Genomic DNA, 15,185 nt, shown 5'->3' with positions numbered 1-15,185 from the left:
ACATCTATGCCTTTCATCTCCTTCAACAACTTTAAGCTGCTAACTTCAATCCTGAATATGGTTTTGAAGACGATTCAATTTACATTAGTGAATGAGACAAACAAGGCAGCTACATCAAAGACAACCAACTGATCAAATCGTTCAAAATGTGTTGAAGAAACAACACAATACTGATAAGTCTGATTGTGCAAACAACACACAATATAAGTCTGATAGCCGCCTGTGACCTTCTCTTTTATGTCGCTGGGGGCAACAGACTCAAGAAGACGACAGTCTCCTTCATTCATTACCCGACTCAAGGAGTCAAGGGGCGATGACTCAAAATGGAAGAGATTATGACAATGTTTCCAGACGATGCTTCTTTTGCTATGCAGGCATGGTGACTGAAGTCACTATAACCAAAGAACGATTGACCTAAATGACCGAGGCAATCGAAAACTTACAGAACTACACAAGACCCTCGAAGAAAGGGAGATTTCTTCACTCACAAACCAGCTAAAGTTTCAACATAAAGAGAACTCCAACAAAGATCCCGATGACAAGAAAGAGTCGTTTGGTGGATAATAAAAGATATTTTGGTAGAATGATTTCTTGTATTGATATGTCAACAATGATACAATATATATACAACAACTTCCTAACTTGTAGGATTTGACAAAGGAAAAATGCTAAAGCATATCACTGCCTATACGGTTACAAAGTGATGAGGATCATACAGTCTTATTCGATAAGGATGCTTTCCTTATGTGTTTCAATACTCCCCCTCAAGTTAAAGTATATGTTAAGTAGACTTAACAGCTCCGTAAACTGCTGTGAACTAATCGGCTTTGTGAACAAATCCGCCAGTTGATCCTGTGTCCGAATGTAGGCAGTCTTAACCAAACCTCTTTGTATCTTTTCACGAACAACATGACAATCAATCTCTATGTGCTTTGTTTGTTCATAAAAAAATGGATTGGATGCTATATGTAAAGCTGCTTGGCTGTCACAGAAAAGTAATGCTGGTTGCGTACCTGTGACATTTAGGTCCTTCAATATGTTTTGCAACCATGTAACTTCACAACAAGTAGAAGCCATGGATCGATATTCTGCTTCTGCACTTGATCTAGAAACAATACCTTGCTTCTTTGTCCTCCAAGAAATAGGTGCATTACCCATAAAAATACAATAACCAGTAACTGACCTTCTAGTATCCTTGCAACGAGCCCAATCTGCATCACTATAAGCTCTTAATTGTAGTGTACCAGTAGAGGGCATCAGCAAACCTTGCCCTGGTGTTTGCTTCAAGTACCGCAATACTCTATGTGCAGCCTCAAGATGTGGTTCTCTCGGTTTTGCCATGAATTGGCTGAGGATGTGCACTGCATAGACGAGGTCCGGTCTTGTTATGGTAAGATAGATGAGTCTACTACCAGTCTTCGATATTGAGCTGGTTCACTAAGCAACTTGCCGCCATCTTGTGTCAAGGCAGTGTTACATTCGACGGGAAACTTTGAGGGTTTTGCTCTGAGAAAGCCTGAGTCCTCCAATATCTCCAAAGCATACTTTCTTTGGCTCAAAACAATGCCTTGCTTAGACCTGGCCACTTCGATTCCAAGGAAATATTTCAACACTCCCATGTCTCTTAGCTTGAATTTGCTGGCTAAAAATTGCTTCACTGTCGTGATATCTTCTAGATTGTTGCCTGCTAGAATTATGTCATCAACGTAAACCAAGAGGATAGTGAATCTGCCTTTGTAATCACGGACAAAAAGAGAGTAGTCCGACCAACTCCTCTTGAAACCAGCTGCCTCTAATTCATTAGACAACTTGATGAACCATTGCCTTGAAGCTTGTTTGAGACCGTAGAGTGATTTGTGTAATTTGCATATCCGAGTCTCCCCCTTTCCTCCAAATCCAAGAGGAAGTTGCATGTAAACTTCTTTGTACAAATCACCATTTAAGAAGACATTGCTAATGTCAAGTTAGTGAAGATGCCAACCATGCATGGATGCCAAACTGAGGAGGACACATACCGTTGTTAGCTTGGCAACGGGAGCACATGTTTCTTGATAATCAATCCCTTGCACCTGACTATATCCTTTAGCAACAAGGCAAGCTTTGTACCTCTCTATACTGCCATCGGGGTTGTACTTGATTTTGTATACCCATTTGCATCCGATGGGGCGCTTATTAGCAGGTGGTGACACAAGGCTCCAAGTATGATTAGCTTCCAAGGCACGAATTTCATTGTGCATGGCCTCTCGCCAATTGGGATCCAGGACGGCCTGAGAATAAGATGTAGGCTCTCGATGCAATGTTAGAGCAACAGTAAATGCTCGGTGAGGAGTAGAGAGTCTATCATATGAAATTACATTGGCTTATGTATGAGCCGTACCTGAAGTGTTGACCTCGGTTAAAGAGGACGTTGAAACAGTACATGAGGGGAGAGCTGCCTCGATGTGAAAGTCATGCAATTTGGTAGAAACCTTTGTCGGATGAGTTGAACGACGGAGAGGATTTGGTGATGACATTGACGGATTTGACTCAATGGAGGCAGAAGGACTCGATGTATGTGGTAGAGTTGTGTTTGGAAAAGGAAGTTGTGTTTGATTTGAATCAGAAGATGTGATGGTGGTTGGATTTGAATTTTCAGCGGAAGATGTGATAGGTATCTGCGTGATATGTGGAGTGGCCGAACTATCAGATGATTCTACCGAGGAAGTTTGAATGTCATGAGAATTCCTACTAGGGTTAGAAGTGTCACCTGTAGAAACCCTAAAGGCAGTTTCAGAATTTTCTGATGATGTGCACAAGCTAGGGTTTTCAGCCGTTTTGAAATGTGAATGTGGATTGCCGAGATCTTCTGTGAGGATTGAGGGATTTGAGGAATATCTTGGATATGAATCAGAAGGATCGGTGACAAGAGTAGTGTAAGGGAAATTATCTTCAAAGAAGAGCACATCACGCGATACCAAGGTTTTTTTGCCTTTCAAGTGATAGACCTTGTAACCCTTTTTACCTTGCAGATACCCTAAAAAATGCATTCAATTGACCGGGGAGCAAATTTACTAGGCTTGGAAGGATGTGTAGAAACGGAACATCGACAACCAAAGACTCGTAAATGTTCATAACTTGGCTTCTTTGAGAAAATTCTTTCAAAAGGAGTTTGACCTTGCAAGAGAGGAGTAGGTGTCCGATTAATGAGATAACATGCAGTTAATATTGCATCACCCTAAAAATGTTTTGGAAGGTTGGCTTGAAAAAGAAGTGAACAAGAAACGTTCAAAAGATGTCGGTGTTTCCTTTCGGCAACGCCATTTTGTTGGGGAGTATTGACACAACTTGTTTGATGTTCTATACCCTTGGATGAGTAAAAAACAGGCATGACAAATTCAGGACCATTATCACTCCTAATTGTTTTGACTTGTTTATCAAACTGAGTTTCGACCATTTGAATGAAATTGACAAGAAGGAGACGTGCTTCGGATTTGTGTTTCATTAAGTAAACCCATGTGCCCTGAGAATAATCATCAACTATGGTCAAGAAATATTGTGCCCCGGTAAGTGAAGGAACATGGTAACCACCCCATATGTCAACATGAATTAACTTGAAACAAACATTACTGAAACTAGTACTCAAAGAGAAAGGCTGTCTAGTTTGCTTAGCCAAAGGGCAAATTGGCGCACAAGATGTGTCTTTGGAAAAGGGAAATAATGATAAAACTCGATGAGATGGGTGACCTAGGCGTTGATGCCAGAGACTTGGTGTTCGAACTTGACTCGCATTGCACGTTCCTTTTTAGTGTGTATCGAGGCAGTAAACTCCCTCCCTCTTAGTTCCCATCCCAATTATCCTCCCCAATCGAAGGTCCTGTATGACACAAACTTGTCTTAGAAATATTGTTACAAAGAATGAATCTCCTGCCAACTTGCTTACGGATATCAAATTAAGATAAAATGATGGGACACATAATACGTTCTCAAGTTTAAAGCATGTTGAGAACATTATTGTCCCTATATTCTGTATGACACAAACTTGTCTTAGAAATATTGTTACAGAGAATGAATCTCCTGCCAACTTGCTTACAGATATCAAATTAAGATAAAATGATGGGACACATAATACGTTCTCAAGTTTAAAGCATGTTGAGAACATTATTGTCCCAATATGTGTCACGGCTGCAGATGAACCAGATGGGAGCTTCACGGTATAGTTGATGGCAGGCCGCATATTAGTGAAAAACTGAGTGTTACAAACGATGTGATCGCTTGCACCACTGTCTATGAGCCATGTTGGTGTTTTACAACAATTATTAGCTAGGATTGCAGCCTTACCCGAAAGTTCCTCATAGTTTGAGATGTTACCAGCTTGGTGTGAGGATCCTGTTCTGGTTTGGTGCAACAGCTCGATAAGACGCGTACAATCTTTCTTTGAGAACGAAAAACCGGTGATCGTTCCTGCTCCTGCTTGTGCATCACAAACCGCTGCAACATGATTGCTTGTGGCTTTGTTTGTGCCTTCTCCATTTATAGCGGCCTTTCTTCTCCGACAATTGTCATATGTGGCCCTTCCAGTTGCAATAGGTGCAACGTAAGTGTGCTTTGCAGTTCTTGGTTGTGTGATTGGTACGATCACACTTCTCACATCGGATCTTTTCTTCAGTGTTGGTACGCTGTTCTGTCTTGCGCACGTAAGCATCCGTGCTTTCAACAGCCTGTGAGGCAACATGAAACGCTGCTGCTGATTCGGAAGAGGAGGCAACCTTGCCAGTAGCAACTGCAGCCTGCTTTTCATGTCGAAGAGCAAGAGAGTAAGTCTTGTTCAGAGAGGGTAATGGAGGATGGTTTGAGTTCTCCCATGCCGGTGCTTTCTGAGACGATGTTGCATCCGATTGGGGTTTTGCATCGGTGTTTACAAGCTCTCCTGTCATTATGTTTGCAGGGTTTTTGTCGATCTAGGGTTTGTGGAAAAGGGAGGTCTCAAGAGCACGAAGGCTCTGATACCATAATAAAAGATATTTTGGTAGAATGATTTCTTGTATTGATATGTCAACAATGATACAATATATATACAACAGCTTCCTAACTTGTAGGATTTGATAAGGAAAAATGCTAAAGCATATCACTGCCTATACGGTTACAAAGTGATGAGGATCACAGTCTTATTCGATAAGGATGCTTTCCTTATGTGTTTCAATAGTGGACACCAAAAAAAGGAGAATCACACTATTCCAGGCCAGCTTTCTTTGAATAAGCTAAAAGGATGGATGCAACCAAGGAGAGGACCCTAATCCTTCACATTGCTACATCTAGAGATGCTAAAAAATGCAGTCCCAGCTGCATGTACGTTCTTATATTAAAACACAAGGATCCTCGATCAATTCATTGGAATTTGTCCCAAGTTTGATATTGGTTTGCCATATGTTATCTCCAACTTGATACTTTAACATTTGGAACTAACATTACAAACATTAAGAGTTGTGGACTATGAATATCCAGAAAATTAATGCTAAAAACAAAATCACCAAGTGAGTCTGCTCAGTTGTATATAGTAACTGCAAGTAGCTAAAAAATTTTACAAATTTTTCATATATCGTCTGTTTTCACTAATTACAATCTTCCTCATCGGCTTATGGCCGGGACGTACTCGACTTGGTAGCTAGCAAGCATCACTCAGTTCTTTTTCTGCGTGACTGCATAAACATCGTTCCTCTTGCAGCTGAGATAGAACATCCATGATAGTATCATATATATGAAGAAAAATATCACTTGATTCATTCATTAAAATTAACACTAACTTTCCTAGCTAGCTCTATATACAACAAAATTCAATTAATTTACCAAATGATGCGGGAGTGTTTTGATATATTTATTCAAATTTAGATCCCTTATGGACCTCGATCATTTATTTCTAACAAGCTAGATATTACCTTACACACAAACACTAACACATTATCACATCATTTGGCAAATAAGCTTATAATTTGGTGAGTCTATCATAGAATTACCGGAATCAAGAACCTTTTGCCGATCATCGATCAGTGGAAGCGGTCTGTCATGAACACAAAACTCGCAATTGCAACGAACAAGATGAGGAGGACATTACTACTGGCCTGATGATCTGCGCCGTTGGGGAATCGCTTAGGAAGTGAGCACTCCTCTCCATTGAACAAGACTCTTGATGGGAAACCTTCACCAGCCTTTATATTAATACCATGATAGTGGTGCTTCTTGAAAGAAATAACCGACTGCTGCTTTCCGGGTACCCGAGGGTCTTTTGGGTTGGTCGCATTTCTCATTTCTATCAAGTAGTTCAAACCTTTCAGACCCTGGAACAAGATGGTGTTTTTCGGCTTGGCCATTCTCGTTCCGTTAAATGAGTACACATTTTCATAGTCTAGAAAAGCCTTGTTCATTTCTACTGCCGTGAACCAATCCTGAAATGGTTCCTTCCCCCAGTTAAAGAGAGTTAGACGAGCTGTCCATCCACTCTGGTAGTCCGAGTCTATGTGCCAGTTGAGACTAACTCCACAGTTGTCTCCGCATGGAAGCTTTTTGGGTATGTCAAAGTGCTTGATTTTGGCCCACGCTTTTGCCTTTTGAGTTCTGTTGGCGAAAGGCACAAGGAGTGCTTCTGCTGGTAGAAGCATTGCCTTGGCTCTTGGGTCGCAGTTAGGGTTCTCATCTTCTTTACAGCCACAAGCGCAAGTGTTGCACGGCACAATTGACTCGCTGAAGTAGCCGGAAAACGAAACGCAGCAGCGAGGCACCTTTGGCTTGGTTATGTTACATACCTGTTTGGAAACACCATCAATTTTAAGAACAACACAGTTGATATGCATTGGTGTGCATCAAAACATTATTTGGTATACAAATTTGGTGAAAAATGCGTACCACTTGCCAAGATGCAACTGCAGCTGTCGTAGACTGGAGGCCGCTCGGGTCGGGAAACAGAGTCGGTGCGACTCTGATCGGAGGTCCACATACGTAGTTAGGGTTCACAGGGCCATAGATACTCCACTTCTGTGGTGGAGTGAGAGCGGTTCTATTATCATCAGGTGGAAGCTTAAAGACTTGGAGCTGGAACTGTGCCTGTGACTGCGTCTCGTTCATGATAGTCGGTAAGATGGTGCCGTTTCTACAGCACTTGGGCAGCTTTCCAACCTTCTCGTCATCCTTCATCGTCGGTGGGAGGTCGGTGATGGTAGGCTTCTTTTCACAGTTCATGACCTTAGAGAAGTCCATGTCCTTGTATGCTTTTCCGGCCGGGCCGTAGAGGCACTCGGACATGTCCTTCTTGTGAGTATAGGCGCCTCTCATGGTCTGGATGAACTCGTTCTTCTGCCATTCCCAGGTTAAGTTCCAGTGGTCAAGACGGCCGAGTGGGTGCAAGTTGTCGATGGTGACTTGAGCCATATAGTTGTTTGAATAAGAATCCAGCACATCGTATGTGATGGAGAGGTCACCATTCTGTCTAGGCAAGAATTTGGAGTCCTTATCGTCTTTCTTCACCTTGAACTTTGGGTCCGGTACACAGCATACGAACATGTTTGTCTTTCCTGCTCGGATCACCATCAAACACAACATAAATCATCAATCCAGAAACGCACAATGTGTAAGTGCATAGTGCAGTCGTAACGATTCATAACAATTTATATTTATATGTAATGATCATCATGGTATTTGTATTATGTCCTCTCATCTTCATCATTCACGTATGTTTGTTGTATGATTATGTGTGCATGCATGCATCCAGATGTCAGTGAACGTACCACGAATACGAGGTGCAGGGCACTTGTATCCGTCGTTGACGAGGCGAATGGTCTTGGGCATGGGTACTGCCTTGGCCGGGAGGCCAAACTGTGTTCCCTTGAAAGCAATCTTTGCCTGAATCTGTTCGATATCCCCGGCCGTATCGACGGAGTTCTTCAAGTCGGTTTGTTGATCTCCTGAAAGGTACGTCCCATTTTTCCCAACGGAGGCTGGAAAATCACTACCGTCCACCAACACAGCCCCGTCGGCCGACACCAATATCTCTCGATTCTGAAACCCTACGTACATCTTCCAAGCCTTGAGCGTCTCGGTCCCGGCGTTCAAGATGCTCGCCTCCGACGTGAACGCCCACGCTTGCGCCGACACGTTCTTCTTGCGCGGATATTCCTTCTCGCGCGAGATGAACGTGTAGGTCAAGAAGATGCCGTCGCAGTCTTCTTGCTCCGGCGGAGGAGCCGGCTTGTCTCCGTCCCCTCCGTCGTCGCCACCTCCACTGGCGCCTGCTCCTGCTCCTAGTTTGGCTGCTTTTTGTCCGTAACTAACTTCAACCCTAGCAGCAAACACCCCTAAAAACAATAGAAACAACAAGCTCCATGGGATCTTCATGCTCGAACTTGTTTCCATTGTTTTCAGATGTATCGGAAAGGCTCTATGTTTATTTGTGTTTGGAAGAACCGTCTTATTATTCAGGGTTGTGGCTAATTGGATTATCAGAAAAAGAAAGAATGATTGAGCACAGGCCGCGCGAGAACGCGGCGTGTGGGGATGCCGGGGAGGTCTGTGTAAAACCCCACAGGAGAGAGAGATGGGATGGTATAAATTTTTGAAGGGAGAAAGACACTGGAAGATTGGGTCAAGCTCAATTCTCTTCCTCTAGTTTTAGCGCGAGCTTCGGTTTGCTTGCAATATTGGCAGCCATGCTTTAAAGCCAAAGTGTTGGTTAATTCATGGTAGACATTGTAGGAAAAAACAAGACGTAAATAGCATGGACGCAAAAGACTGTTATCAAACGACGACCCTTATTCCCTGTGTGAGTTGCACTGTTTGTTAACGAGTTTGTTGCTGAGTACAAAAAAAGGAAATTTCTGGTTTGGACTTCAGCTGGTTTGAGCTGGCAAAACTGTTCCATAACTTAGTAAAACGACGAAGTCTTTCTTCTAACCATTGGTGCCACTGCTACGTCGCTTTGCTATGGTGCGTCTGGCAAAATAAAGAAACCTTAATAACAAATAAAAAGAATTTTTAGAAAAAGAAAATGGCAGCCAAAAAAAACAAAGAGCAAAGTCATTTTATGTAACCATATAGATGTCACTTTTAAATTTATGAGAAAAGCAGTCCTATTTTCCTCCCACATTCTGAGATATACCAAGCTTTATGCCACACTTGGTCTCTGTGGTATCTAGAACCTGTGACTAGCTTGAACCAAAGCCAGCCCTTTCCATGAAGGCTACGAAAACAGGAGCCATGCATATATCTCAACTAGAGTTAGCAGAAACGTTCATTATTCCATGGTAAGTAGGTTCACTACTAAAGAATCGAAATGAATTGAATTGAAAGGATGGAGTACGTTTGTACATCTAATATATCTCAACTAGAGTTAGCAGAAACGTTCATTATTCCATGATAAGTAAGTTCACTGCTAAAGAATCGAAATGAATTGAATTGAAAGGATGGAGTATGTTTGTACATCTAACTGCAGGCATTCTGTTTCTAGTTCTTCGACTACATTGTAGAGCCACAAAACTGTAAAGGAATCAAGACTTCAGTATTGGAAAGTTACTGAATACATCTGTTTGGTCGTCCAAATAATTGAACAAAAACCAAAGCATGCATGGCTCTCTCTAGCATCGTCATGTACAAACAGGCACATTTTGCACTTCTTTCTCTCGGGCCTGCATTTGTCGACGAACAAATCCATCCATACTTGAACCCAAAAAAAAAAAAAAAATACCATCCATAGTTTCCCTCATTAATTTGCCAATTTTGACATGCTTCTTCAGCTTCAGCAATAGTCATCTACAATCTTCCCAGGCTAAGCTCGAACTGCTTGTTGACAAGCAAAGGGAACGTGCACCCCTCACGAAAAGAAAAGTGCCTTGGCTTTTGCTCTTGTAACGCCATTTTCCCAAACTAGGCTGCTGCAAGAATATCGAAACCTGACAAGTAGATGAAAATAGTTGAATGAAAAGCTAAACAAAACATTTGTGATTTTGCAGATACGTACTGGCCTCAAGATGACCGGTCACTGAACTCCTCTAGCATTTCTCTGTAAGCGGCTTCTCGACTCATCATGTTTAGTGTTTACAACCTCCCTGTAATCATACTGCAAGTATACAAATGTCAAATCATAATCTCAAGCTTGTGTGGATCCGCGTATTACGTCTTTTGCTCTAGGTCTTCTTGCTCTACCATACAAGGATGTTGTTTAGTTGAAGGCTCAATGGAGGGTTCTGTCACTTGTGTGGCTTAATTAGGCTAGGGTTTTGTTTCAACCCTAGAGTGAAGTAGAAACTCAAAAGTGATGAGGGCAACCTCTTCACCATCTTTCCGATTTGCGTATTTTTGGAAATCGGAAAAGATGGTGAAGGTTGTCTAAGGCTGAACCCTAGTTAACTTGGTGTGAAGGTTGTCACGACTGAACCTTGGTTAACTTGGTGTTGCAGTCAGGTTTTTGGACAGTTTCCCATAAATTATCTACATTTTCCCTTGAACTTATATATGGAAGGCATTACAAGCAATAGTCTTAACACAATCGTCAAATGCATGACTACTGTTCATTCTAAGACCTACAAACCGGATGGAGAAAACACCGTTATCTTTCCAGTTCTCAACGATAACCCTTTTGAGCGGATAGAGTTCAATGTTTTGCAGCAAAGACATTCTAAAATAAGCTCTCTAAAAATGTTACCTCCTCAAGTTCTTGACCCTCTGTTATATGTTAAGTTAACCATGTGTACACGATGACCATTACACTATGTTGTAATTGCACTTTACATGTACATAGTACACTAAACAGATCTAAGTGGCAGCAATTTCCTCAACAATACTGATTTCTTCAACGAACTGGGCTTTTGGCTCCAGGTCAATGAACTGGTTAGACTTGCTAGCAAGATGTGCAATGCTAACCCTCCCTTGACGCTTAATATAGTCCGCCACGGCTTGCATCTCTTCTTGGGATATGTATATATATTTCCCTCTGTCATCCATGACACCAGAAAGTCGACCTAATACAATTAAAGACAACAAAATTTCCCAGTAAGGCACCCCAAAAGAAAAAAGCCATTTCACCGTCCTAAGGAAATCATTTTTCAATATGTGAAACAAGTCAATTGAGGAAATGGAAGTGCCACATACCCATACTTTCCAGAGAGTTGATCCGGTTGATGCATTCCTGCATAAAACAAACGTTGTGTTGCAAAATTAGGAAGCCAAGCCAGGCATAATGAAAGACAATGTGGATCTAAGAAAATACAAGATATGTAATCGATTGCATAAAGAAAGTATGTCTTATATGAAGCGAGCAACTTTCAGTTGATTGATCACTTCGAAGAAAAATATCAATATTTACTGCATAATTAATATTGAAACATAAGTTTGGCCTTAGGGAAAATTTGTGTAATGCAGATAATTTTGAAACATAAGTTTGGGCTTGGAAAAAACAATAGTGCAATCAGAAAAACACCTACACTTAGAGGGTGCAGTGTCACTTTTACTGATGTTTATAAATTTACTGTTGATTTAGATGGTATTCAAGCAAAACAAGTACGGAAATTACCTGAGTCCGTAACTTAAATTCAGCAGCAAGATCTTCCAAGGGAACACATTTATGTTTCTGCAAATGACATTAAACAATCTTAGACCCCCAGAAGCTCACTTTGTTAACTAAAGTAATTCATGTGGTTAGTGAAGTTTCATACAAGTAATAAAATGACCAAAAACAATTATTGGAAGTGTAAAATCAAGAAACAGTGGACCTATCTTGAGGGAAAACATTGGTTATAGAGGGTTATGCATGTTCTTTAGCTTGATTCATTATTCAGATTTCAGAATCCAATTTAATTTTACAAAAACAGAGTAGGCTCATCTGAGCTTGGCTCACCTAATCTGAACCAGGACTACAAAAGATTAGCAATTAAGCTTAAGACCGAGTTGACTTTGTCTCAACCATCTTGGACAATTGAGACAAAGCACACTTCCAGCTAAGTAGCTAATTTCCATCCCTAGTTTTCATGTGAACCCAACAGAGGTCATGAGCTAGCCAAAAATAGAGAACACAGTTTTCAAATGAGTTAACATACACAGTATTGAAACCTACCTTTATGTATTCCACAAAAGTAGATAGCAAATCCTGATGTCCATCTTGCACTTCATTCTCTGTAGTACCTTCAGCATCTATGGAAAATTCTCCTTTCCACTTCTCAAACTCTAATGCAGCAGCTTCCTCCTCCCTGGCTTTTAGAGCCTTGGCTTCTTCTTCCTATAAAATAATGTGGCCATATATTCAACTAGCAGTCCAACAAAACAAAGGTACATCTATTTTCCAAAACAGGAAAAAAAAAAAAAATTGGCACACCAGCTGACGTTCTTGTGCCTCCCGCTCCTCATCTTTCTTCCTTCGCATTTCCGCATAGCGATCTTGTTTTGTTTGCCTTGAGTCCCGTGCAGCTTGTTCAGCCTTTAAACAAAGGAAGGGAACTCATTAAAATAAACTACTGGTCTGTAATTGCAAGGAAAAGCAAAGCAAAAAATCAAATGCAAAGAGACGTCAAGGAGCAATGGAAATCATTACATAAATATGTTGTGTTTCAAAAATTTATAACTTACTATAGAAGGGCGTAGTAACCGAACTTGTTAAGAATCCCAAAGAACTACGTGATTGTACATGATTAGTTAGAAATATTATGATTCCATTTTCATATTGATATTCTTGGCACATATACAATTACTAGAAAGAATAATCAGAACAGAGGAGAGAGGGTAATCTCTCAAATGAATAAATATAAGAATGAACAATACTTGGCGCTGTGCTTCCCGCTCTTGACGCTTCTTTTCCTTTTTCCTTGAAGCTTTGGCTTCATACGTCTCATCCTCAACACCTTCATCATCACTTCCATCAGCAGCTTCTGTAATCAGAAAACAAATATAATTACTTCATCTGACATGATACCGCATTCTCAACATTTTTAGAGTAGACAAAGAAACATTTTTCCTTAAAGTGAAAACTTGCCAATCCAATAGCTGAACTGAACTACAAAAAGGTTCGTCAACTACAAGTTCAAACTTTGAAACTACACACATTATCAAAATGAATAACTGGCACATCATCAACTTACATCTCTCTCAGTGCCTCAGTTTTGTATTCTCATTCCAAACAGCTTAAACCCTATCACTCCTCTTCTACACAAAGATTTATCTAATTGCAGAGTTTACAGTAGACCAAACATTATCAAAAGTTTATTCTTAACGCTACCGCTAACAAACACATATCAATTCATTTAATTTCAACAATAACACTAGCAGAAGAGCTCAACCTTCTATAGGTGCCGCCGCCGCGGCAGACGTGCTAGCTCCAGCAGCCGGCCTCCGCCGCATCCGGAGATTACCGGCCGGACGCACCACAGCCTCTCTCTGAGCAACCTAATTCAACAACCAATCACACCACCAAAAATCACACTACATCCAAAAACACTCAAAAACCCTACTAAATCTTCCAAAAACCCTAGAACAACCGCATTTGCAATAAAATTAGGTTTTCCGAAAATCAAACCTGAGGCTCGTCTTCGCGATCTTTGGGCGACCTAGAATCCTGACGGCGTTTCCATAGGTAGAGTGGAATTAAGGCCAGGACGAGGAACATGGAGATGATCACGGCGAGCATTTCCTCCATCGTTGTGATGTCTCAGGCTGCCAACAAACACCGCCGTGAAAATGAGAAGGGAGAATTGGGGTCTCTAAATTTTGAGATTTTGGGATGAATAAGGCGGAAAATTAGGGTTAAGCACATACCTTGAAAGCGGGGAGAGAGAGAAAGACGCAGAGGATCGTCTTCTTCGACTTGAAAAGAGGTTTGATTCTGGAGAGATGAATATTTGATTACTGGGAGAACTGAGAGACGACGACTCACGAGCCCCTGAGATTTGGCACCGCGGTGGAAGGGGAAAACGACGTCGTCTTTTCGTTATTTGCTTATTATCTTTATGGTCCCGATCAAGAGACTTTGACATAAAATTTGATACTGTGTATGTTAGTCGTTAGATATAAAAGCATCTAATGGACTACATTAAATATGGTGAATGACATGGAATAAGATTTCTCCTAACAAAATTTTAAAATAAAATTAGATTAGTAATTATCTTTCTATAAAATAAATAAATTAGAAGGTTGAACTCGGATTTCAACAACATCACGTCATGAAAAGAGGAAGAACAAAAGAAGAAAAACTAATCCCTTGAACAAGAACGTCCAAAAGACGAAAAATCATTAACCTAAATTGCAATATGATGGTACATAAGAAGGGGAAATTGAGCTTTAATTTCATGATCTTGGTTCTATTTATTTCTATGTATGATCATGAAATATAGAAAACCTCAGAAGAATATGGCGTGGGATTGAATTAGGGTTAAATCAACACTCAAAATACTATCCAGATAACTATATTTAATTATTTATATACTCAATATATACATGTGTATATACGTTAGTGGGACCATTCACGAATCTACTTAGCTTCCAGCAAATGTGTTCCACTATTTCATGATCTAAGTTTTCATGTCTGAGTGAATGATTATTGATTGTTAGGGTTTAGATTTGGGGGAGATTTTGTTCAGAAGATGAAGTTTGTTTTTCCTCTTTTTATGGCGATAATTAATTATTTTATTTTATTTTATAATTTTGTTAGGAAAAAATCTAATTCCATGTCATTAACCATAGCTAATCTAGTCCATTAGATGCTTTTATATCTAACGACTGACATATAATGTCAAATTTTGTGTCAAATAAAATGTCCATTGATCCAGACCCTATCTTTATAAGAAAACCAATGTTTACAATGTCAAATAGTAAGACTGGAAATGTAAATTGCAGGAATACCCATAATTAGTTATGACATTGGGAACAAAGTTAGCTTCTCTTAAAATATGTCTAAAAGTAATGAAATTAAAACTAGTAGCTAATGTTTTGATGTCACTAGTTTTGATCAATGTCCAAAGCGGCTCATAGTGATGAAGGATAAAGTGTAGAGACAAAGAGATAGCAAGAGAGTCATCATCTTATTCATTGATAGGTGCCCTTTATATAGGGAATTACACAATACCAATATGGTAAGGATATGAATACATAGATCTAGTCTAACTACATATCCTATTGGCATAAGGCCAAGGCACACATAGAGAATATCCTAGAACACTCCCCCATGTTTAAAGATTATGAAA

General features: G+C 40.4%; 2 protein-coding genes across 2 annotated transcripts; both read right to left on the bottom strand.

Annotated features, from left to right (window-relative positions):
• Nucleotides 1-6,020: 6,020 nt before the first annotated feature.
• On the bottom strand, nucleotides 6,021-8,379 carry LOC101290747 (COBRA-like protein 11-like). Its single transcript, XM_004295749.1, has 3 exons — nucleotides 7,755-8,379; nucleotides 6,877-7,541; nucleotides 6,021-6,776 (listed from the first exon to the last, which is right to left on the bottom strand). The coding sequence occupies exons 1-3, from the start codon at nucleotides 8,377-8,379 to the stop codon at nucleotides 6,021-6,023; spliced, it is 2,046 nt and encodes a 681-aa protein (XP_004295797.1).
• Nucleotides 8,380-10,640: 2,261 nt separating this feature from the next.
• LOC101298978 (DDRGK domain-containing protein 1-like) lies at nucleotides 10,641-13,979 on the bottom strand. The gene is made up of 9 exons (XM_004294301.1): nucleotides 13,762-13,979; nucleotides 13,523-13,659; nucleotides 13,287-13,392; nucleotides 12,772-12,878; nucleotides 12,329-12,430; nucleotides 12,071-12,232; nucleotides 11,531-11,587; nucleotides 11,110-11,146; nucleotides 10,641-10,979 (listed from the first exon to the last, which is right to left on the bottom strand). Exons 2-9 carry the CDS (start codon nucleotides 13,640-13,642, stop codon nucleotides 10,774-10,776), a joined length of 897 nt encoding a protein of 298 aa, XP_004294349.1. The 5' UTR covers nucleotides 13,643-13,659; nucleotides 13,762-13,979; the 3' UTR covers nucleotides 10,641-10,773.
• Nucleotides 13,980-15,185: the final 1,206 nt, after the last annotated feature.

Source organism: Fragaria vesca, linkage group LG3 (assembly GCF_000184155.1).
Source record: "Fragaria vesca subsp. vesca linkage group LG3, FraVesHawaii_1.0, whole genome shotgun sequence".
Classification (NCBI taxonomy): domain Eukaryota; kingdom Viridiplantae; phylum Streptophyta; class Magnoliopsida; order Rosales; family Rosaceae; genus Fragaria; species Fragaria vesca.
The sequence above is the reverse complement of the archived record's forward strand: the minus strand, read 5'-3'. Positions and strand labels throughout refer to the sequence as shown.

What these genes read in the sequence shown, in the direction of transcription:
- LOC101290747 (XM_004295749.1), bottom strand. Translation starts at nt 8,379, where the DNA reads ATGGAAACAAGTTCGAGCATGAAGATCCCATGGAGCTTGTTGTTTCTA. An exon ending in CCCTGCACCTCGTATTCGTG is followed by an intron (nt 7,542 to 7,754) that starts GTACGTTCACTG and finishes TGATCCGAGCAG; the next exon opens with GAAAGACAAACATGTTCGTA. An exon ending in CAGTTGCATCTTGGCAAGTG is followed by an intron (nt 6,777 to 6,876) that starts GTACGCATTTTT and finishes GTTTCCAAACAG; the next exon opens with GTATGTAACATAACCAAGCC.
- LOC101298978 (XM_004294301.1), bottom strand. Translation starts at nt 13,642, where the DNA reads ATGGAGGAAATGCTCGCCGTGATCATCTCCATGTTCCTCGTCCTGGCC. An exon ending in GGCGGCGGCACCTATAGAAG is followed by an intron (nt 12,879 to 13,286) that starts GTTGAGCTCTTC and finishes TTCTGATTACAG; the next exon opens with AAGCTGCTGATGGAAGTGAT. An exon ending in CAACTCTCTGGAAAGTATGG is followed by an intron (nt 10,980 to 11,109) that starts GTATGTGGCACT and finishes TAATTGTATTAG; the next exon opens with GTCGACTTTCTGGTGTCATG.